The sequence below is a fragment of the Dipteris shenzhenensis genome, chromosome 4 (genome assembly GCF_047967505.1).
Source record: "Dipteris shenzhenensis isolate YYH24624 ecotype China chromosome 4, Dip_SZ_1.0, whole genome shotgun sequence".
Taxonomy (NCBI): Eukaryota; Viridiplantae; Streptophyta; class Polypodiopsida; order Gleicheniales; family Dipteridaceae; genus Dipteris; species Dipteris shenzhenensis.
The window spans coordinates 39914034-39936501 of NC_141599.1; the positions used below are offsets into that span (position 1 = coordinate 39914034).

Sequence of the window (22468 nt, forward strand, 5' to 3'; positions counted from 1 at the left end):
CCTGTAGGAGACCCAATGGAATTTCTTTTTTGAAGACCCACGCATGACTCTTGTCATCTTTATCTTTCTTCCCCGACTCCATAACCTCTCCTGCACCCTCATGTTCACTATTATCCTTCATGTGCATTTCTTGCACCCTACCATCTTCATGTAAAGATGTATGTGGTTGCTGTAAGGAATTGATAGTGGCATAATCCTCCAATATGAAGCATGGTGCAATCTCAATGATTCCCACTTTACTTTTTCTTTTCTGTGGTGTACGTTGGATATTCTTGGAGCTAGCCTCCTGATCTCTGCATTTTCTTCCACTTACAGTCTCAGACCTCAATTTATAAGTAGATTGGATTGCAATTTCCAAACAAGATGCATGCTGAATTCACTTAAAATTCAAGTAAATTCTTAGAGCAACGAGAGAAAGCAAGCAGAGGCTAGTTATTTTACCTCGACTTGGCCCCCTTTGTGTCTCCATACCAAGCTATAAATAAAAGGTCCAGCCAAGATGTTTGGAAAAACATCAATGAGTTAAACATCAAGAGTTTATAGGCATACGAGGATTGCATGATCAAATTTTGGCAAAAAAGAGTTACAAAGAGTTTAAATACAAAGGATTTACAAATATGGTTCTTAAACACAAAGAGTTTATAATTTTCATAGGCAAATCCAATATGTACATACGAGGATTGCACAATCAAAATATGGCAAAAAAAGGGAGGTCTCGAGGCTTGGCTAAGACCTGCACTAGCGCAGCACCTTGGCCAGCTCGGGGGCCTCCATATTTTTGAAAGAAATCCCAAGTTCAAATCTTTGGTTAGAACGTTCTAAATTTGTATATAATGAAGTTTAAATGGACAATTGAAAGTTTAGAAAGGTTCACATAATCAAAATATGGTAAAAAAAAGGTGGTCTCAAGGCTTGGCCAAGATTTGTGCTGGCTTAGCACCTTGGCGAGCTCGGGGGTGTCCATATATTTGAAAGAAGTTCAAGGCTTTGGTTTGGAGGCCCTACATTTTTATGTATTGAAATTTAAATGGACACTTGAAGCTTAGCAAGAGATTGCCATATTGAAGCTCCGATCCATCTTCTCCATCGGGAGCAACACTTAACATCAAAAGAGGGTAGTTGATGCTCCAAAAGGGAGGAGAGAGGTAATAGCTCCAAGGAAAGGATATGAGGACAAAGTGGAAGGGAAATGGTCCTCTGAAAATGGGAGGCCTCTAGGCTTGGTGAGGGCTTGCACTAGCGTAGGTCCTTCACGAGCTCAGGGCCTTGCTATTTTGGAAGCAGTAGTGTAAAGGCGCAGGTAGTTCATGCTGGATGGCAAACAACAATGTGGGTATTCCTAAGAGTGCAGTGAGGTATATTGCAAAGCAAAATGTTTGTGAGGAATTAGCAAGTGGAAGCCTATGGGAGTACCCAAGAACCCATAAGTACCTGAAAATGCCAGAACCCACAAACAATGCTCAGCCAGGTGCAAAAATGCCATTGCAAAAGAAGGGCAACTCTAGGAGTTCATGATCCTTGCAAAGTCAGCCGGTTGTGGTTTGACCAGAGATTACAAGGGGAATGATGTTGGGGAGCCCAAAAGTGTGGCTTTGGAGGGATAAATCAGAGGAACCTGGACGAAGCTGAAGCATTGGCTGTGCAGCGACGACTTGATAGACTTGCGTTGCTCTCCTCCTCTAAGCTCAAATCAAATGTGCTTTCTCCAGTGTCACCAAAAAACGTGTTTCGGGACACCGAAACGCGAAGAAACGTTTCTTAGAAACGTCCGAAACGGGCAGTTAGGGCGAAACGTCTGGTTGTCAAAAAATCCATTGCGACAGGTTTCTTTCTACATTTGGCCGCCGTTTTTGTTTTTTTGCTCCTCTCTTGTGTCGCTCCATTGCTTGCCTTGCTCCTAGTACCTACCATCTACTCTACCCTCTACTCTACCTTCTACTCTACCCTCTACTCTCCTCTACTGAGAGCTCTTGAGAGAGAGAGAGAGAGAGAAATCTGAAGACAATTATTTATGAAGTATATATAACTTCTATAAAATATCGTATTTTTAGGCGTTTCTAGACGAAAAGCCTCTAAAAATCTAGAAACGTTTCTTGTGACACTGGCTTTCCCACACTACGCTTTCTCACAAGTCACATACGAGCTTCCGCAGTGGAGGGTAGAAGGTTGTGGTGGCCGGGAAGAAGACTTTGGTGGGAAGAGACTTGATTGCCTGACATAACAGCCATGACATGAGCTGGGTCTGCCAAGTGAAGCATGTGCCAATTCAGAGGATTATGATCATTATACTAGTAGATATTGTAGCAGTTTGGTAATTTTTCTCTCTTCTCAGGTGATTCTGCCATCGAGTTCTATCCGGGTGATTCTGACAGTCTGCCGGCATCGACTTCTATCCTAGCCGAGACTGATAGTGTGCCCCAGAGCTCGAGAAAAGTATGCACCGCATCCGAAAGCTCAAGGAAATGAACTAGGTAGCCAGCCGACCGATAATCTCCCCGACGGAGATGCTCTTGGTAGTAGTGAGCCGGTCAAGAGAGTGCATTTTCGACTCAAGCAATTGTGGGTCTCTCCGAAGCCAATCTGTTTTTCTCCAGAGATGAGAGATCTGAAATGAATGTTTTCCAATAGAGATGAGAAATCTAAAACGTATGTATTCGCCCGTGGAACAAAATTGATCGATGCAATCGCTTCTAACAGTCGAGATGCCCCTGGAACAAAATGAGAAATCTAAAAGTCCAGATGCCCCTGGAACAAAATGAGAAATCTAAAAGTCGAGATGCCCCCTGCAATCGCTTCTAAGGATAATGAGGCTCATGGCAATCTAGTGTTGCTCATATCTCTGACCACCATCCCCAGCCCAATGGAGCTCTGCTACTTTGAAGACATTTAACGCTAACTTTGGTTCTATGATCAAGGTCTTCCTAGTGCAGTTGTAAATCACGCATTCGCAATGCTCCAGGACCATCCATACAGCAAGTGGCGCGGTCCTCTCTCTCCTGATCACAAGTTTTGGCACTGCGATGGCAATTCGCCTTCTAGCTTCAGTGAGCTGGGCTTGCCGAAGTTGCTCGTGCAAACACATATCGAGCTTGGCTTGAAGCAGCATTGCATCCCTCATATTCTCAAGGGAATGGACTGGGATAGCGTTTGGCATCAACGTAAATAGCGTTGGCATTGCCTTCTGTCTAGAAAAGCCTTAGCTTGTAATATTAGCTTTAAAAGCCTTCCATCTTTCCATTATCTTGCAAGTTGCTCGATAACAGTGACACTCTCGAGAGAGAAAAAATTGGCCATTATTTTTTGAAGACCGTCTTTGGAATGGTAGCCGAAAATCTCTGCTGATCAAGCACTTCTAGCAGTTCTTCAACATCATTGTTGTCTGCGTCCGGCTAGTCATTCTGGAGCACCAGTCGGACTTGCAGCTTCATATGTTAAATGCTTATAGCTGCCTTAAATCGTTGATTACTGGTGTGAGAAGGCGTGTGGTAATCCTTCGCTTTTGTTAATTCTTTGAAACATCTCATGAAACATTTAACTCAAGAAAAAGAGGAAATGTATCACCTCTGTTCATGTGTTCAAGGCTTGTTTACATTTCATTTCTCTCCGTATTTGTGAGTTTTCGAGGATGGACAAGTGCTTAAAACAGGTTTTACCTTCAGGTGGTAGTTGCCTACCTTCCCACCGCGTTGACTGGTGAGATGTTCCAAGTTTTTCCTACATCACATGATCCTGTGGTAGCTCTGAAGCTTTGAAAGTCGAGAATCTCTCTCTAATTTGGCAATGGATTTGGAAGCTATGATTGATTGGGTTCTTGAAACCTTAGGCATCCACTCCAGTAAGTCACTAAAGTTGATTGAGGGAAGGGTGATTGTAAGTCGCCAATATCTTGAGAAGTTTCGATCCCCTATGTATGATTTCATTAGCTTCAATGCTATTATTTCTAGTGAGAATGATGGTGGAATCTCTTCCATTCTAATAAAAGTTCCAAGTCAACTAGATGTGGAGCATCACTTGATTGACTCAGCATTGTCCACCAAGTATGTAGTTGTCCTTGGAAGGGGTACAAGTAAGATAATTGACTTAGAGAGTGTGGAAGCTCCATCTTCTTCTACCACTCCCAGATAGTTTGGGGCCTCCATTTCCAATACAATGGTGGACTTGGATTCTTATGGTGATGTCCCTAGAGTCTCTCAGAGCACAATTCCTTCGATAATGGAAAGCTTGAAGAATAGTGTTATTTGGACTTACATTGCAAGGATAAGCCAAAGGATTTGTGTGAATGAGATTCCAAGGCACTATAATGGGAGTCTTATCATGGATTTTCCATCAACCTTTGGCAAACTAAAGGCCATAGATGGCATGGAGAAAAAATATGATGGACATTTGTGGACTATACCTACAACGACAAACATGTCTATCGATGCTAGAGTGAGAGTGAGCTACTCTATTGGCTCCATTGAGTGCCTAAGGGTCACTTGTCCATTATATGATAATAATAGGAGGTATAACACAACTTTTTTTAATGGATATCTACAAAAGAAATGTGCTATTGGCCTAATGACAGAAGAGGATAAGAATAAGATTATATGTCATTATTGTAGAAAGCATGCCTTTTGTGTTGCCACTTGTAACTGTCAAGTGTACTATGTCATGCCTCACATGCTAGCCATGACAAGGTTAATGGTTCATGTTGGTGACCGTAAGCATGAAGTGCAACTTGGCACTTTCGAGAGTCAGATAGAGAGAACCGGAAAACTAGTTGCAAATGTTCTCAAAGTTTATAGGAATGGTGGACCAAGAAAGGTGCAAATGTGTGTTGCAAATGACCTATAGGCTACCTCTCTATTAAGACTTGATGTTGAAGAGGATACGATAGGATGATTCTCCAATTAGGGAAATTGAGATTTCAAATTTTCTGAAGGAGCTTTGCCCATTTGTTGAAAATCAAAGGTACATGAGTGTCTTATTTGTAGAAAATCTTCTAAGCTATGTACTGAATTATTATTCTGCTATGACAAGTTTAGAAGAATTGTTAAAGAGGAAAAAAAGTAATCATGCCAATGGGTGAAGGCTATGATAGCTTGTTGTTACTCAAAAAGAGATCCATGTATGCCTTCTTTCATGGGTCTCATTTTCCAGGGCGAGGTACACTTGAGGACCAATGCTTTGTGTTCAAGAAGCCCACAAAAGGGCCTGTTTCAATTGTGGATTTGGTAAATAGAATGAGAAGAGATTGTAATGGAGACTTGAAATGGTCATGGGTCCAAGTTGACTATACTCATAGGGTATTGCAATGGAGCACAATGGCCCGTCATGTATATCATTTAGGGTTCAGTAATAGTTTTACCTTGGATGAAGGCCACTTTACTAAGTGTCGTATTTTCTTTTCCCATGTCTTTCATAGTGTGCAAGAGCTCATGAATATTGCAACATGCGAGATGAAAGAAAAAGATAAAAGAAGCACAGTTCTTTTTTGGGACATGCTGATGAATAGTACAATGCGACCAACACGGATTTAAAAATGCAAATTTCTATGGGTTCATGGCAGATCAAGCACAAGCAAATTGGAGAGCCATGAGAGTTGTTTACAACGGGGGTCCGAGAATAGAATGTTCGGTCGAGAAAGGTCATGTATGTTTCATTGGGCTCAAAGCTTGCAACAACAACACACTAGGAAGTCATAAGATAAGGAATTGTGGTGAGCAAGTCATGTGACCAAAGAAGAAAATGATATTGTAGCCTTAGATAGCTAGTTTGTTGATGTGAGGTTCGGATAGCACATTGGGGAATGGCTTAAGTAAGTATTAGACATGGTTAACATCAATAAATAACAATTGGACTTGGGTAATAACCAATCTCCTTCCTCTGTCTATAGGTGCAAAAAAGTCCAGCTGAGGAGGCTTGCACTCCAAGAACAAATTTGGTTGAAAGTATGCATGGTAGTTGGCTTGTAGGGGAAGGCTACGAGCCAAAGATTAACGTTTATGATGCATGCGTGATAGATATGGCAACTGAACAAGAAATTTGGTCGAAGATAAGGCCATTTGCACCCGACAAAAATGGTACGGCCCAGAGCATTTTTATTTTATTATTATTATTTTTTTTGTGGGACTGATTAGGCCACCAAAAAAGAAATGGTACTAAGGGAGTACAAAAAAAAGGGAAGGGGGTTCGACCATAGGCTCACACCCTCGACCAATGCTAAGAGAGTAAAAATTGGCTAAAGATAGGTATGAAGCTCTTTTAAGAAAGAGCTCACCACCAGGGACCTCTCTGCCCGAAGGTAGTTTCCTGCCTCTATGCTCCCTTCTTGCTGGACTTCATGTAGTTTGGTGGATCAAGAGTACATTTGGAGGCAAGGATCATCACTTGGGTGGAGGCAACATAGTTACGCAACTATGTCCTATCTGAAAGACACCTTCCAAAAGCTTATTGATTATGTGGCATTGGGTTCACAAACTCCATAGCTCATTCAAGCCCACCTAAGAGAGAAAGGAGCACACATACATGGTAGGAGGTGGAGATTCTATAGCTTGTTGCATGGAGAGTTAGGCCCCCATGGTGGGGAGAGGCCTTTCACTGCCTGTGTTTGCATAGATTGTGATCGCTCGCCTAAACAATACCCATTGCTTGGGTCCACCAAACTGTGGCCGCTCACCTGGGTCCACTTGCCTAAAAATTATATCCTTCATTCATTTAGGAGTTTACATAGACTCGTGTAGCATTATTTTATAACTAAGAGCCCATTCCAAATTGTAGTCCTAAAATTTTCTAGAGTTATAATACAACTACTACAAATCTAAAACATACCTAAAAAACTTTAAAATGCTTATGTTTTATCTACTAGATAAATTTTGTGCAAAATTAGACTCGAAGAAGACCTCGAACCTGATCTTTTAGAACTTCAACTGCTCTAATTTTTTGTATAACATAATTTTTAATATTACATTGCGAGATTATATATGATATTATGATATTATAAGTTTCTACTTGTTCGTTATTTAATGATGTCGATGTTAATAGTATTGATATTAAATTAATATATTACTGTGTATTCTGACAATTGTATTAAATATGCTTTATCTAGAATTATTATGGCATGAGCAACCGGATGTGTGATCATTAACAATGATCCAGATCATCTTGTTTATGTGACGCTATTGCATGTTTTATGTTCTAGGTCACACTAGCTTGATGATATCTCTTTAACTAGTAATTAGTAAGTGGTATGAGTTTCAAAGCTCCAAAGATAGATAACTATTATGTAGTGTACATCTAATTTATACTACTATTAAATATCTTATACTATTTACTATATAAATGTATGTGTATTTTATCAATATCCTATTTACTTATATAAATACTCCATTTATATATGATATTATCATATTATAAGCTTTCGCTTGTTTGATGTTCAATGATGTCAATGTTAATAGTATTAATTCCGAACTCATATATTATTTTTTATTAATGGTGAGCTTACATATTATCCAGTCCAAATATAAATCATCGATTTGCATATTATATTACAAGATTATAAGATTCTACTCATTTGTTGTTTAATGATATCGATGTTAACGGAGTTAATGCTAAACTTACATATTGCTTGGTGAAAGAACCTACAAACGGAGATGGAACACTTCTTTTTTCTATTCTGACTTCAATGTCAAACTAGTTTAAAATGTATAAAAGTAAATCTTGGATATATATTACTCGGGTCTTTTGTAAAAGTTGAGCACTCCTTTGATGAAAGATAAGTGGGCACCAGTACAATGATTAGTTACATCCTAGAATGTTAATTGTTATCAGCATGATGGTTTTCTTCTATAATTACAATATAAGTACTATACAATTCCTTTGTTTACATGACAATTTTCTTTTATTATTATGATATGAATACTATACATTTCATTTATTTAAGATTTAAAATTCGTTTACAATCCATTCATTTAGGAGTTTACATAGGTTCTTGTAGCGTTATTTTATAACTAAGAGCCCATTCTAAATTCTAGTCGTGAAAATTTTGTAGACTTATATAGCTACCATAAATCTATAGCATACCTAAAAAACTTTAGAATGTGCATGTTCTATCTACTAGATAAAATTTGTACAAAATTAGACTTGAAGAAGATCTTGAACCTGATCTTTTAGAACTTCACTTGCTCTATTTTTTTGTATAGCCTAATCTTTGATATTACATTGTGAGATTATATACCATATTACGATATTATAAGTTTCTACTCATTCGCTATTTAATGATATCGATGTTGATAGTACTGATATTAAATTAATATGTTACTTTGTATTCTAATAGTTGTATTAAATATACTTTATCTAGAATTATTACGGCATGAGTAGCTTTTATGATTTATTACTGGTACTACTTGCTAGAGTGTTAGCCCTCTCTACTCTGAAGACTAACTCAAAACGCACTACTGCGACAGATTTACATGCGTAATCGTACTTCAGAACTGCGTATGAAAATTCATAGAGTAGAACAGTGATCGACAGAATCATTCATGATAAAACAATAAGGTAGATGCAATAGAATCTCTGTATTACATTTCTCCGAGCAGTACAACACCGTACTCTCTGATACATAGCACTGATCCTTGCTCCGATCCTCATCAATGAGCCCCAATGATCCCCCTGAATGATCGCTCTCTTCTCTCTTATCTAACCGGCACACATAACTCCTTCACGGTTGCCGTGCCTATTCAGTTCTCCGCCTGCCCCTAGAACTTCCGTCTTTTCATATCTCACTATAAACTAGATACAACGTATTAATGATAATAATCTAAGGACTAATGATCTAAGGACTCCCCCCCTAGTTCCTCTTTGCTGTTGCTGCCTTTGCCCTTAACACTTGGCACTCCCGGTGAATCGGATTCCGGATCCGCATCCGAACCCACCGGTTCTCCGCTACGGTTCATCCTCGACATCGCCACCGTCATCGTCCGCCGCCGCCGCTGCTGCTACTGCCGCCGGAACTGCTGCCGCTGCCGCCGGTACTGCTGGAGCCGCCGGCGCCGGTACTTGTACTGCCGCAGCCGCTTGCACCGGTCGAAGTAAAGGTAGCTGCTGCGGGTTGAGAGCATGGGCATCCACAAAAATTTGGAGCTGTCCATAGAAAGGTGGTGCCGCCGCCCCCGCCTGCTGAGCTACTGTCGCCATCCGATGAATATAGCGGCATGCTGTCCGCAGGTCGACCAACATAGCTGCTCCGGTTACCTGTCCTCCGCGCCGGCGGCGAAAACGGACCTACAAAGTCCAGCCCCCACTTCATGAACGGTTCGAGGGCCAGTATGGGATTATGCGGCATCCGGTCCCGACCTGATGGCTGGCCCAACCTCTGGCACACATCGCATCTTTTGACGAACCTATGCGCATCCCCCATTAATGTTGGCCACCACAGACCTCCTTGGAGTACCTTTCGTCCGGTTACTTCTCCTGCGAAGTGTCCACCGCTGATTCCTTGGTGAGCCTCTTCCAGGATGACCTCCTGCTCATGTGGGTACACACACCGTCGCAACACACCATCCAGCCCCTGCTTATACAATTGGTCAGCAATGATCCGGAAGTCTCTGCTCTTGAGCGCGAGCCGTTTTCGCTGGTCTCGCGACATTCCGTCGCGCATCTGGCCCGTGTCGACAAAGTGAAACATGTCGTCGTACCACGTCTTTGGAGCTGCCGGTACCACCGCCTCCAGTTCGAACAGCTGGGCATCCGGAAAATCGTCTTCCACACCCATCGGGTCTTCGCCAGATTCCAACCGCGAAAGGTAATCCGCTACGGCATGTGTACTTCCTGGTCGATGGACCACCGTGAAGTTGAACTCCTGTAAAAGCAGCATCCACCGGGCCAACTTTCCAGTGAGCTCGGGCTTGTGTACCAAATACAACAAGGCGGAATGATCCACATGAAACGTGAACCGATTCCCCAACAGGTAGTGACGAAACTTTGTTACGGAATAAATCATCCCCAATGCTTCCCGCTCCGTCGTAGAGTAATTCCGTTCGGCTTTTGACAACCTGCGACTTGCATAATACACCGGTCGGAACCACTTGCTTGTCGCTTCCTGCATGAGGACACTACCAATAGCCACGTCCGAGGCATCCACGAAGACATGAAACATCTTCGTCCAATCTGGCGGCTGAACCACCGGTGTTGTCGCCAACATCAGTTTGAGCCGTCGAAAAGCTAAGTCACAAGCAGGAGACCAGACTACCGGTACTTTGTTGAGTTGGTCATACAGTGGTGTCGCCACATCCGCCAGATACCGCAGCATTCGGCTGTGCCATTTAACCTGCCCTAGGAATCTCCCAAGCTGCTTACCGTTGCCAGGAACCTTTGCCTGCCGGATCGCTTCGACCTTCGCCGGATCTACCGCAATGCCTTCCGCCGAGACAATGCAACCTAGCAGCATACCGCTGCCCACGGCGAATGCACATTTCATAGGGTTCAGACACAACCGTGCCTCCCTACACCGGGTTAAGCATTTCTTCAGATGCTCAAGGTGCTGCTCGCGACTCCCAAAAACACTGAAATCGTCCAGAAATACCTGCATAAAGATTAGTAAATAATCATGAAATATTTCTTGGACCATGCGTTGAAATGTTGCCGGAGCATTCTTTAGCCCAAATGCCATCACCAGGAAAACAAATGCTCCCCACTCCGTGATGAAGGCTGTTTTCTCTCGATCTTCTGGTGCCATCTGCACCTGGTTATACCCACTGAAGCCATCCAGAAAAGAATACATCTCGTGACCTGCCACTGTATCCAGCATAGTATCATTAAACGGCAATGGAAACGGATCCGTGATTGTCACCGCGTTAAGCTTTCTGTAGTCAACACAGACCCGCAACTTCAAATTCTTTTTCGGAACAATCACTATTGGCGAAAGCCACGTTGCACGATCAACCGGATAGATAAACCCGACCTTTAGCAGCCTGTCCAGCTCCTCCTTCACCCTCTGGGCATAGTTCGGGTTCATTCGATACCGTTGTTGCCGAACCGGTATCGCATCCTTCTGCAGATTGATCCTGTGCTGATAGAATTTGGGATCGATGCCGAGCAAATCTGTGTAGTCCCAGGCGAACACGTCTCTGAAGGATTTCAGCAATGTCTCCAATTTTCCCCGAAACCCTTTATCGAGCTTCGCACTGACACGGACGTTCTTTGGCTCCTCCTCCGTCCCGAGGTTAAGATCCAGCAGCTCGTCTTCTTTGACCCTCCGCGAGCAACGGAGTTCCTGCTCGAAAACTCTTTCCGCCTCCGCCACTCCCGCTTCGTCCGGCATGTCTCCTGTGCCTTCCGGTAGACTCCCTTCGACTGGTTCTTTAGTGGAACTGGATGACTCCTGCGTAGCCGAGGGAATCTGATGCTGATATTGCTTTAAAACGGCAACCACATCGACCTCGAACAAGCTTACCAGCTCCGTATTTCTACTGAAGTAGTCATCCTCCTCTTCGACCCCCATTCCGTCCATCATATGGATACCTTCCGCCATCGTCGGTCGGAATGGTGTCCTCAGCCCTTGTTTGGTATGTACCGAGAGCTTCAGCTTCTTTTTTCCTTTCCGAATGGTGATGCGGTCGGATTGCCAGTCTTGTTTCACAAGGGCCTGCCGCAACCACGGTCTTCCGAGCAATAACGGGTATGACCCGCTAATATCCTCCATCCGGAGAATCACCGCAGCGATTTCGAACTTCACGCCGCAAACCTCCATTTTCAATCCACGGAGATTTCCTAACGGCTGCACTCTCCGTTGGTCTGCCATCCGAACGGCGAAGGGTGCGGATTCCCATTTTGTGATACCCAATGGCACCAGCATTTGTTCGGACAGGATGTTGACCCCAGACCCTCCGTCCAGCAACACCCCTCCCACACGGCTGTTCTCCAGTGTTACGGAAATTACCGGGACCGCTTCGTCAAAAACAGGAGGCTGTTCTTCCGCTTCAGGCTTTGCAGATCTGTCTGACGACACTTCCATTGTTACCGCTTCCATCTCCGACTCATCGCCCTGACTGGTTCCGTCAATTGTTTGATGAGAGAACTCCGGAAATTGGGTACCAATGCTAACAATTGCTCCATTGTCATGTGTATTTGCTGTTTCCGCAAATCCTGCCATAAATCATATGGTTCAACACCCTCCTCGCCGGTCATCAGGCTGTCCTTCTGACTGGTAGGTAGACAAGTCGCTTCTGGCTGGTCTCCTTGCAGGCGCCTTGCCACCTTCGCACCATTCTCCGTCACCGAGACTGCCTGTTCCGCGCTAGGCCTAGGTAACACCGTTGGGGTTTTCTGGACCCATTCACCGACCGTCGACCGCACCTTTTGTTGTGCCTGCCAGTCTAACGCCGTAGGTCTCCCCTTTTCGTGTGGGGCCTTGTATTCCCGCACCTTTTCCTGGGATCGTGTGACCACGAGCACATCTCCGCTCGCACTTCCTCCCACTTTGCCTTCAACAGGGACACCCGCCGGTACTTCCGGTACTTCTTCGGACTTCGGACTAGGCTCCTTGCTATCCTGTTGCGGACTGGCATCATCGCATTCGATAATCAGAACCGCATTCACTGCTGGTGCGGACTTGCCTTCTCCGGATCCCCGGGTTGCTTCCCTTTCCGCCTTGTGGCGCTTGAATAATTCGCAATCTACCTTTCGATGTCCGGGTTGATTGCAATAAAAACATAGGAACGTCCGTTCCCCTGCTGGTTCATCTGCACCTGTTCCAGCCGTTCTCGGCCGCCAAGGTCTTTTCGCCGGTGCGGCTGGTACCACGGCTGGTGCTGCGGCTGGTGCCGCAACTACCGCCGCCACCGCTGGTGTCGGGGCTATTCGTGCGTTATAGCGGCAAATCTCCGTGGTATGCGTCGCTGTTTGGCAAATCGCACACCACCGCTCATTCAAACCGCATTCCTCTGCTAAGTGTCCTGCATTCCGGCACCGATTACACCAAGTATCCTTGCGAACTTTTGAAGAGGACCCTATTCCGCTATCCCGGCTTTTGGCTCCGGCAGCAGATCCTTCCGGAAATAACTTCCCTGCCGCTTTTCCAGCCTTCCGCCTCATGGAACGTTTGTCCTCCTCCTCATCCGACTGATCCGACTCCTCCTCAGTATCGGTATCAGAGTCTCCTTCAGCCTCCTCATACTTCACTTTTCCTTTCCTTCCCTTGGAAGTAAACAGGACTTGTTCCGCCCTCACCGCTGCTTGGACGACTTCTTCCAATGAAAGAGCTTCCAGATCCAACGATGCCAGGGACCTTTTCAATCCTTTATTCAGCCCCTCCATGAAGTAAGCATTTTGGATGGGGACTGCCGGGGTAGTTGCTGCATCGAGGCGGCGGATCAACGACCGAAACCTGGCCGCATACGCCTCCACTTCTTGGTTCTTCTGTTCCAGTTTCCCCAGTTTGGCCAGGACATGAACACGGGTCTTGTCCTCCCGAAACCGGAGCAAAAAGGCATCCCGCAGTAGATCAAACGTGGCGAAATGGGTAGCTCCATATTGCGCGATCCATACTGCCGCCTGCTTCTGCAGTGTCGGGATGAAAGTCGCCATCTTCATAAGATCTGTCGCCTGCACTGGTGGAGCCGTATTCACCATCCATGCCATCTCAAATGACAGTATATGTGCATCCGCATCCTCCTTATCCCGTCCCGAAAACTTGGGGTACTTCACCGTCATCCTGGGTACCAGTGGTGGAATAGCCGCGCTACTTACCGCCGGAACTCCACCCCCGCCTCCGCCTCCACCTCCCCTACCGGGATCTGGTGACGGACCTGGGGCTCCGCTTCCTGCAGGCACACCACCCCTCCGTCTGCTGGGACTCGGTGGTGGGGAATTCCGCAACGGTGACGCTTCGTCTTCCGGAGGAGTACCTGTTAAATCGAACGGGCTACTGCGTCCGGAGGATTCGCCTTCCTCCTGAACATCCTCCTGAACACCAGAAACGACTGGACCTTCCTCTCCTGGGATCAGCGGAGGTGTGTCAGAGCGGCTACTACTCTCACTATCCGTGAAGAAGCCGAAGAGAAGATCACGTTGAGCCACATATCTGTCATGCCGTTCCTCGCGGGTTGTACGTGCCGATACTGGAGTTGTAGGCTCCCGAGGCCGTGCCGGAGAGCGCGATGTTCCCCCTGGCTCACTCCCAGCGTCATTCATGCGCTAGTCCACACACCGAGGAATCAGAGTATTACAGATGGGGAGCAGCCAACCTCTCCGGGGTATCCACCGCGACAAACATGGAAATCTTCCGTGGTCGCCAAAGTGTTAGCCCTCTCTACTCTGAAGACTAACTCGAAACGCACTACTGCGACAGATTTACATGCGTAATCGTACTTCAGAACTGCGTATGAAAATTCATAAAGTAGAACAGTGATCGACAGAATCATTCATGATAAAACAATAAGGTAGATGCAATAGAATCTCTGTATTACATTTCTCCGAGCAGTACAACACCGTACTCTCTGATACATAGCACTGATCCTTGCTCCGATCCTCATCAATGAGCCCCAATGATCCCCCTGAATGATCGCTCTCTTCTCTCTTATCTAACCGGCACACATAACTCCTTCACGGTTGCCGTGACGGTTGCCGTGCCTATTCAGTTCTCCGCCTGCCCCTAGAACTTCCGTCTTTTCATATCTCACTATAAACTAGATACAACGTATTAATGATAATAATCTAAGGACTAATGATCTAAGGACTCCCCCCCTAGTTCCTCTTTGCTGTTGCTGCCTTTGCCCTTAACATAGAGTACTTCCATAATGATTGTTGATTGGTTTAGATCATCATGCAACGATGGATCACATAACTCAACAGAGAGAGAGAGAGAGAGAGAGAGAGAGAGAGAGAGAGAGAGAGAGATAAATAGATAGATAGATAGAGAGAGAGAGAGAGAGTTTTTTACTTCATAGCAACAATGCCAAGATGCACACAGTAGGCATATCCGAAGTCGAGCACAAGGATCGAACACACACACACAACGACACGAACCAGAGCCTCAACCACCAAGACCCACGTGGGTTTTACAAAACTTGATGGGGAAGGATGGCTTATACACGATGAGAGAGAGAGAGTTTTTTACTTCATAGCAACAATGCCAAGATGCACACAGTAGGCGTATCCAAAGTCGACCACAAGGATCGAACACACACACACACAATGACACAAACCAGAGCCTCAACCACCAAAGAGAGAGAGAGAGAGAGAGAGAGAGAGAGAGAGAGCAAAGCTGAAGTTCGAGATTCAAATGCTTATTCGTGAGTTTTCAATCAAACATGTTGTGGCATTGAACAATGAGGAAATTAGAGCTACTACGGCTACTAAACAGTAGATTGTGTGTCGTATTGTACGCAAAGGCCCTCAGGGACAAGGAATTTTATAGGTATTTTGTGAAATTCAAGAATTATTTGGCATTGGATGCCAAGTGGATGGATGAGAACATGTTGTCCGATCATCCACAACTTTTGAATGTTTACAAGGAAGCTTTTCAGTTGAGTTCAAGTGAATAGAAGTCGAGGGGATGTCACCACAATGTAAATATCCTTGAGGTCAAGTGAATAGAAGTCGAGGGGATGTCACCACAATGTAAATATCCTAGGTCAAAGTACAATTGACCATTTATCTGATCATAATTAAAGAGTTTTCATTTGTGTTAATTATGGTCAAAGAGTTCTTTTAATGGTCAAAGATACTTGACTTTGGTCTAGTAAGCCTGATTTCGGTCGAGGAGACTTGGTTCATTACCAAGAGGGTTAACTGCGGTTAACCAGAGAACCACAGAGCTGACTATGGTCAGAGAGTGTTGACTTTGGTCAATGAGACTTGGCATGTGCCAAGAGGGTTAACTATAGTTAACCAAGTTGTGCCAACTTCAGTTGGAGAGATGTGACAGTTTTGGTTGGAGAGACTTGGCCACAATTAAGGTGCGTCGACCATTGGTCAAAGCCCCCTTAATTATGATCAAGAGCATTGACTCCGATCAACTAGAGAATATATATATATTTTATGTGTGCACATGTGTTGAGTGGGGACACCCACCATGACTAGGATTAGCCCATAGATTATTATTTGCATGCAACAACGCTAACAATTAATGGGTGCCATGGTGGTATGCTTTCATTAATTGTTACAGGTACTAAGATGGGTTGATTTCCCAAGCGCTAAGGAGTTTAGCAAGCGACCAGAAGATGTTCGTGTGACAACGGAGTTTTGGAAGACCATAGCGACTGCCCTTTTGTGGCACATTGTATTAAATTTTAGTTAATTATTTTGACACTTGGCATGTTTCCAAAATATGGAGCCATGAGCTCTTTGTAAAAAGGGATTTTTCACGTTTGGATTTTTTTTGGTAGTAGCAGCTCTAAGGCCACCGACACTGGAGACTTTTTAAAAGGATACAAAACTTATAGCTCCTACTGTGTGGTCCTCCATCTTCTTCTCTCCTCTCCCTCTTATGAGCACTCTCCTATTCTCAACATGGTATTAGAGCTGCTGGTTCTTTTCCCACTTCTTCTTTGATGCCATTTCTTGCATCTTTGAGTGCCGCTTATCCTTTGGGATTTTTTCGACTATGTTCCTCAACAAGCAATACCAAGGGGAGGATCCTTCATATACTATTCTGCTATTGCCATTTTCTCAAGACTGCGAATTATGTCTTGATGTTGGTTTGAAGTTGCAAGTGTGGTGTTTTTGAGAAGGATCCGATGACGCTGAGCTGACCACATTCTTCATGCTGCCTCTACCCCTTATGCTAGAGTTCTCCATCTATGGACTCACTGGTCTAATGAAGCATCATCCTATTTTTTCTCAATGCAGTTTTTGAAGAGCTCTAAGCTGTGGTGACTAGTCACTATTCTTGCTACTTGCATCGCAATCCTTCTCAAAACTTCAAGTGCATTATCTGAAGTGGTTGCTTGAAGGTTTAATTGGAAGCTACCGATTCCCAAAAAGTTTTTTTGCACAACTAATTTGTGATGTTTCTTGTTAGAGTTCAGTTTACTAATCTCAACAAGGCTATCGGTCATTTATTAATATGGAACGTTGAAGAAACTGGTGTTTGTATCTTGGTGCTACCAAGGATTCTTTTATGCTGGCGTCTTTTAGAACGTTCCTACGTTGGATCATCAAAAGAGGTTCTTAGAAGCTCAAAAGGAGTCGCTAATCTCCTCTCAGTTCATCTTAGCCGATTGCCTCAGTTGGTTGTCCTTAGAAGGAGCTCGTTCTTCTTTGCTTGGTGCCATTTATTGGAGCAAAATCACTCCAATTCTATTTTATTGAGGTGACTCTAAGATGTGTGGCTAGAAGTCAAGAGGTGGCAAATGACCGGCTATGTGTGGCTAGAAGCCGAGAGGTGGCGAATGATTGGCTTGCTACCATAATGCCTATGCTACTACCCCTGTCTGAGATTCTCAACATCATCATTTTGGAACTCCTATGTAGAGAGCAAAGTTCTAAGCAACAACTTGTTCTCATTGCTGGTGATACACAATTACCAGAAGGTCTCTCTATTTGGTATTGAGACACCTTGATGCCCTAGAGATGTACTTTTGCAAAGAGAGAGAGACTTGACAATTAACTTTGGCAAGACAAAAGGTTATGATTTTTAACACCTCATGGCCAACACTTCATTGACATAGCTTCACCTATTGAGGAGAGCCAGTGGAGATTGTCTAGTCATACACCTACTTAGGGCTAGTCTTTGTGGGGCCAATCTTCATGATGACCTATGCAGTAGCTAGGGCACATCTTACACAAGAGGAGAAAGCTCTAATTCAACTAGAGTGGTAGTGATTTTAGACACACTTTTAGCACCCCCTGATGAAGGGATGGCTATTTGGCATGTTGGTGAGGCCAACAACCTTGTATGCAATGGTGTGACCTGACAGCGATGATTAAGTCACCAATGCTTCAAGAGGCTATCTCTATGACTATGGCTTCCAGGATGATTTGGAGCAAGCCTTCAATCCTCTACCAGATCATATAGGTAGAGTTTGCCATGATATCACTCAAGATTGTGTTATCTTCCAGATGATTACTTATCCTCGTAGGGTTTAGGCCCTACCTAGAGGAGGCTATCCAGGGTGGCACTAGAGCCATCTATACGACTAGCTAAGAGTGAGGCTCGCATGTCCTGGTATGCACACATTTCTAGATGGTTTGATAGACAAGGCATTGGGATGGATCCTCTCCCATTCTTTCAGTACAACTTGAATGCTCTTGAATCCCCCTTGGTCCTATGGGATGAGAATACCATATTATATGATGGAGCTACTCCAACTTTATACATCACAGACTTGGGGAGGGGGGGGGGGCAAGGAGTTTCCCACTAAGACCAGGTTCTACCGTGACCATTTTCTTAAAGTGTCAGAGGATGGTGTGAGACCCCAGTATCTGGAGGGCAAGTGAGTTTCACATGCCCTCCGAATTGCTATAAGATAGATGTAGGTCTCATCACATCACTAAGGATTGACATAGGGAGAGCCATAGGTACACCTAGGGAGCAACGGATTGCAAATTATGCAATCTAGGAGAGATGAGCATTTCCTATGTACCCTTCTAGTTTAACCGGTTTACTATGAGATCTAAGGACATTATCATTGCCTCTTCCAGGAGGGCCATGGCTTCATGCCTCTTTCCAAGCTGATTCCTTACTCTACTCTTGGGCATGTTGGGGTAGTGGAGGAGGAGTTCGATGACATGAGGGCAGGATAGATTAGTGGGATGAGATGAGGAGGAGGAGGGATGCAGCTAGAGACACAGGAGCCACACATGATGTAGGGACGGTCCATGGACTAGAGCACGCACGCTGGAGGTCCAACCCATCACAACTTTACTCAGTGGAGATTGTTTAAACCGAGGTGACACTATTGATATGGACCACTAGATATAGAAACACGGAGACTAAACACCCCACATAGCGTGGCATGACTAAAATACAAGATATTTTCATAGCTCATAGGAGAACCACCATGGCACTTGCCGGCTATGTCTTGTGACTCTGATTTTGAGATTTAGTCTAGCTATTAGCTCCTAATTTTCGACTTTGTGTTTGCGTTTGTACTTCTGAGCTTATTTTAGTACAGTGCTCAGCAAAGGGTCTTAGCAAGGCTTTTGCCTCAGCCCATAGCAACTTGTATGAGCATGTGTCACTCTGATATTGTACTTTGTCCTCACTTTGTCTCATAGGCCCGTGACACCTCCTAAAGACGGCAATACATCTCTCTCTCTCTCTCTCTCTCTCTCTTTCCCCCTTCCATATGTTTGTCTTCAATAGATTTAAATTTGTAGGTAGGTATTACTCTCAATTGTTAGGTAGGAATGTATGATCTAACCATGCAAGTATCACAACATTGGAAATGTTCATACTTCTTAAAATTGAGAGAACCAAGTTTCATTTAAATAGCATACACCCATTTGCGCACGCTCAACTCTAACAACACTCGTATTGTGAACCCTTCACGTTCTTCTCAACAAGTAAACCAATACTGGACATGAAACTCCATGGAAGAGAACATGACGACCTCTATAGATCACATAACTTCACTTTCTTTTAAATTAAAGTCCTGGATCAATGGGCATCTGAGGGCTTCTTCCCTTTAAAGCTACAATGAAATTATGTGAATCTGCCTTACAAGTCCCCACATATGTTGTAGGCAAGCATGCATGAGCATGCAAATCTTGACCATCATGGGCCATTATCCGGTCCTGGTATTTTTGTGCCTACCTTTGAATCACGGTAACGTAACCCATTTGGCAAGAAGTCTTATGCCCGAGCGTTTGTTGATGCTGAAAACATCAAAACCTAAGCCAATGTCCACAATTGAGCCATGTGGCAATAGACTTCTGAAAGTTTCCACATCAACATCACCAAGGATTATCTCTTCAAATCCATTTGACATGTGTCGATAGAACTTGGTAGTGTATGTTGCCAAGCATCCCAAGCCTCTGGTTTCTATCCTGCCAACCAAAAAAAATGATGTAAGCTTCTCTGGCCAAGAACAAAGTTCAAACAGCAACAGATATAAACCGTTTCGATAAAGAAGAGCAGAAACTCATCTACTTTCCCTCCAATTTGAAACCCTGACCTGATGCGAGCTCTCCAAATTCCTTCCTCTTTCCTTAATGCAGGCAACCAAGTTGTTTCATCACCCTGCTCTGCCATAATGGTGTTGATTAAATCATCACAGTTATCAATTACTTCACAAGCTGGTTCCGAAGGCTCGATTAATAATGAAAATCTGGGTTTGCCTCTGTTATCAAAAGCGTAAGTTGGATTCACAGTGAATCGTATTCTGGTTTTGCATTCCAGCAATTGCAATGGATACCCATTGTAATACAATACTTTTTTGCATCCGAATTTATAATTCTGATCCTGTGCTTCTATCAAATCCGGAGAGACGCAATTTGCTATCAAGAAAGGGGCCCTTTCAACGTCTTGTGCACCTGTCTTTGCATATTTATTTTCAACTGTGATGCCAGTAATTGACTTTGAAACCTCCGCATTTTTCTTCTTCCCCTCAATGAAAGGGACCTTGTTGTGCTCTTGTGATAGCCTTCTAATAGTGGGCGAAGATTGCACAACATAGTCCGACAACTCGGACTGAAAATAGTTGCCTTGAGGTAGATATTCATTTCTAAACCTTTTGATCTGCTCCTTGGACTGCTTCAAGGTTGATGGAGAAGCACTAGTAAGTTCCCGTCTTTCTGTGAAGATATTGGGATAGTTTAATTCCTGTGTCCCAAGACAACAAATGTTGGTTACTACAGAAATCACAGTATACATACATTCATTGCATACAGAACAGAACCGCAAACAGCCATGGGCTCACGATAAAGTGTTTAACAAATTTCATAAGGCGGCAACTCACCAAAAACAGCATTGTTGCACAACTTTTAAGAACCTCCAGATTCATTCGAGCATCCGGCAAGCTTCTGGATGTGCAATAGTAAATAAAGACGCGCCATCCGTAACAGAATAAATCACGTTCTTGTGGAAGAAGCAACATTACCTGTGTTCTTGCTTTCCCAAGCCGCAATAATTTGCAAGGGTTCCCAGCTGTTACAAGAGAACGGCATCTTAGCACGGAGGTCCAGTAAGGCTAAACTCAAAACCATGAAGAGCTACGGGCTCATCTTACCTTAAAATTTCCAGCTCGTTTTCCAAACGTTCTCTTCAGCAGGGGATAGGTGTCAATAATTCCAGTAGGCCGGGGAGCTGGTCGACTAATCTCAGAAAATGCTTCGCTTACACGTAGCATGTCGAACTTCAAGATGTTATGGCCTGCCCATATCCGTCCTACGGAGATAAAAATCCAAGATCTCATAAGCGGAATGAAAGATAAGCGACTTGCATTGTCTAGACTGATAAGAAGAAAGTAGATCCTGAATAACTAGGATAGTAAGTCCTTTTGTATAACAATCTCGCGGACCATTGAGCAGGCGATGTATCTCATCGGCAACCTCGGTGAAGCTCGGAGCATTAGCTACGTTTTCCTTGGTAATACCGTTGCACTCGACGCTGCGGCGGTTGACGCAGTCCAGGTCTTTTGGTCTGATGAGAGTGTTGTAGGAGTGGACCTCAGATAGACCCTGCGCATCCAGCACAATTGCCCCAAACTCGAGCAATTGGTGCTTCTGCCCCGTGCGGAAGGGCACAGTGGTCTCAACGTCGAAGAACACAACCTTGCCAGCTGCATGTTTGTCTACGACAATTCTGTGAAGAAAAGAAGAGGAAGAAAGAAATGCGCGCATCTAAAAGTAGACAGAAAGAAAGAATACAAGAGACTTGTGAAAAGTTGAACTGAATTCGAATGACGTCTGAATGAAGAACGTCTCATGATACAGATGAGATACAATTCCGTTCGAGCGGTTTGCATAACTGTTACAAACGATTCTGATTATTGACTAACGTAATCTAAATAATACGGAGAAGGTTAGATATCTTCTATCAAATTCTTCCATCGAATGAAGCCACTGCCATTGCAGTTCAACCCACAGATATCCAAATCGAATCGCCAGCAAAAATAATTGACTGCCAACTATGCTCCAGTACTTTAATTTATAGGAAGCCTGTGTCGTAATTCCGTTTTCGGAGGACGGATTGCTTGAGCTGATGTTTCAGAGAAGAAGCCCAAGAGTCAGTGCTCTACGTAAGAGTTTATCTCAGGATTAAGCGCAACGGATTTCACAACTTGTCGTTCAAGCAAGAAGCGAATTAATGAGCTTATCATTCAAGCTATATCTGATCGCAGGAGCGAGAACTGCGATTTGAGTTATAGGATTGGGTGTTTGAGACAGCTAATTAGTCGATCCAAGCGCGATGAAAGACAATGATTTTTGCAGGTAATCGCTAATTTCAATTTCCTCATCAGCGTCATGCACCGAGGTTTACGAACGCAATAGATTCTCCAGATTACGTAGTAAAAAATGGTATGATTAAAGCATAGTTCAAGGTACT

At 44.1% G+C, this 22468-nt stretch overlaps 1 protein-coding gene across 1 annotated transcript; it reads right to left on the minus strand.

Annotated features, from left to right (window-relative positions):
• Window positions 1–19742: 19742 nt before the first annotated feature.
• Window positions 19743–21762, minus strand: LOC147902849 (protein NEN1-like). The gene is made up of 6 exons (XM_087373954.1): window positions 21441–21762; window positions 21150–21307; window positions 21021–21067; window positions 20880–20943; window positions 20097–20743; window positions 19743–19968 (listed from the first exon to the last, which is right to left on the minus strand). The coding sequence occupies exons 1-6, from the start codon at window positions 21760–21762 to the stop codon at window positions 19743–19745; spliced, it is 1464 nt and encodes a 487-aa protein (XP_087230080.1).
• Window positions 21763–22468: the final 706 nt, after the last annotated feature.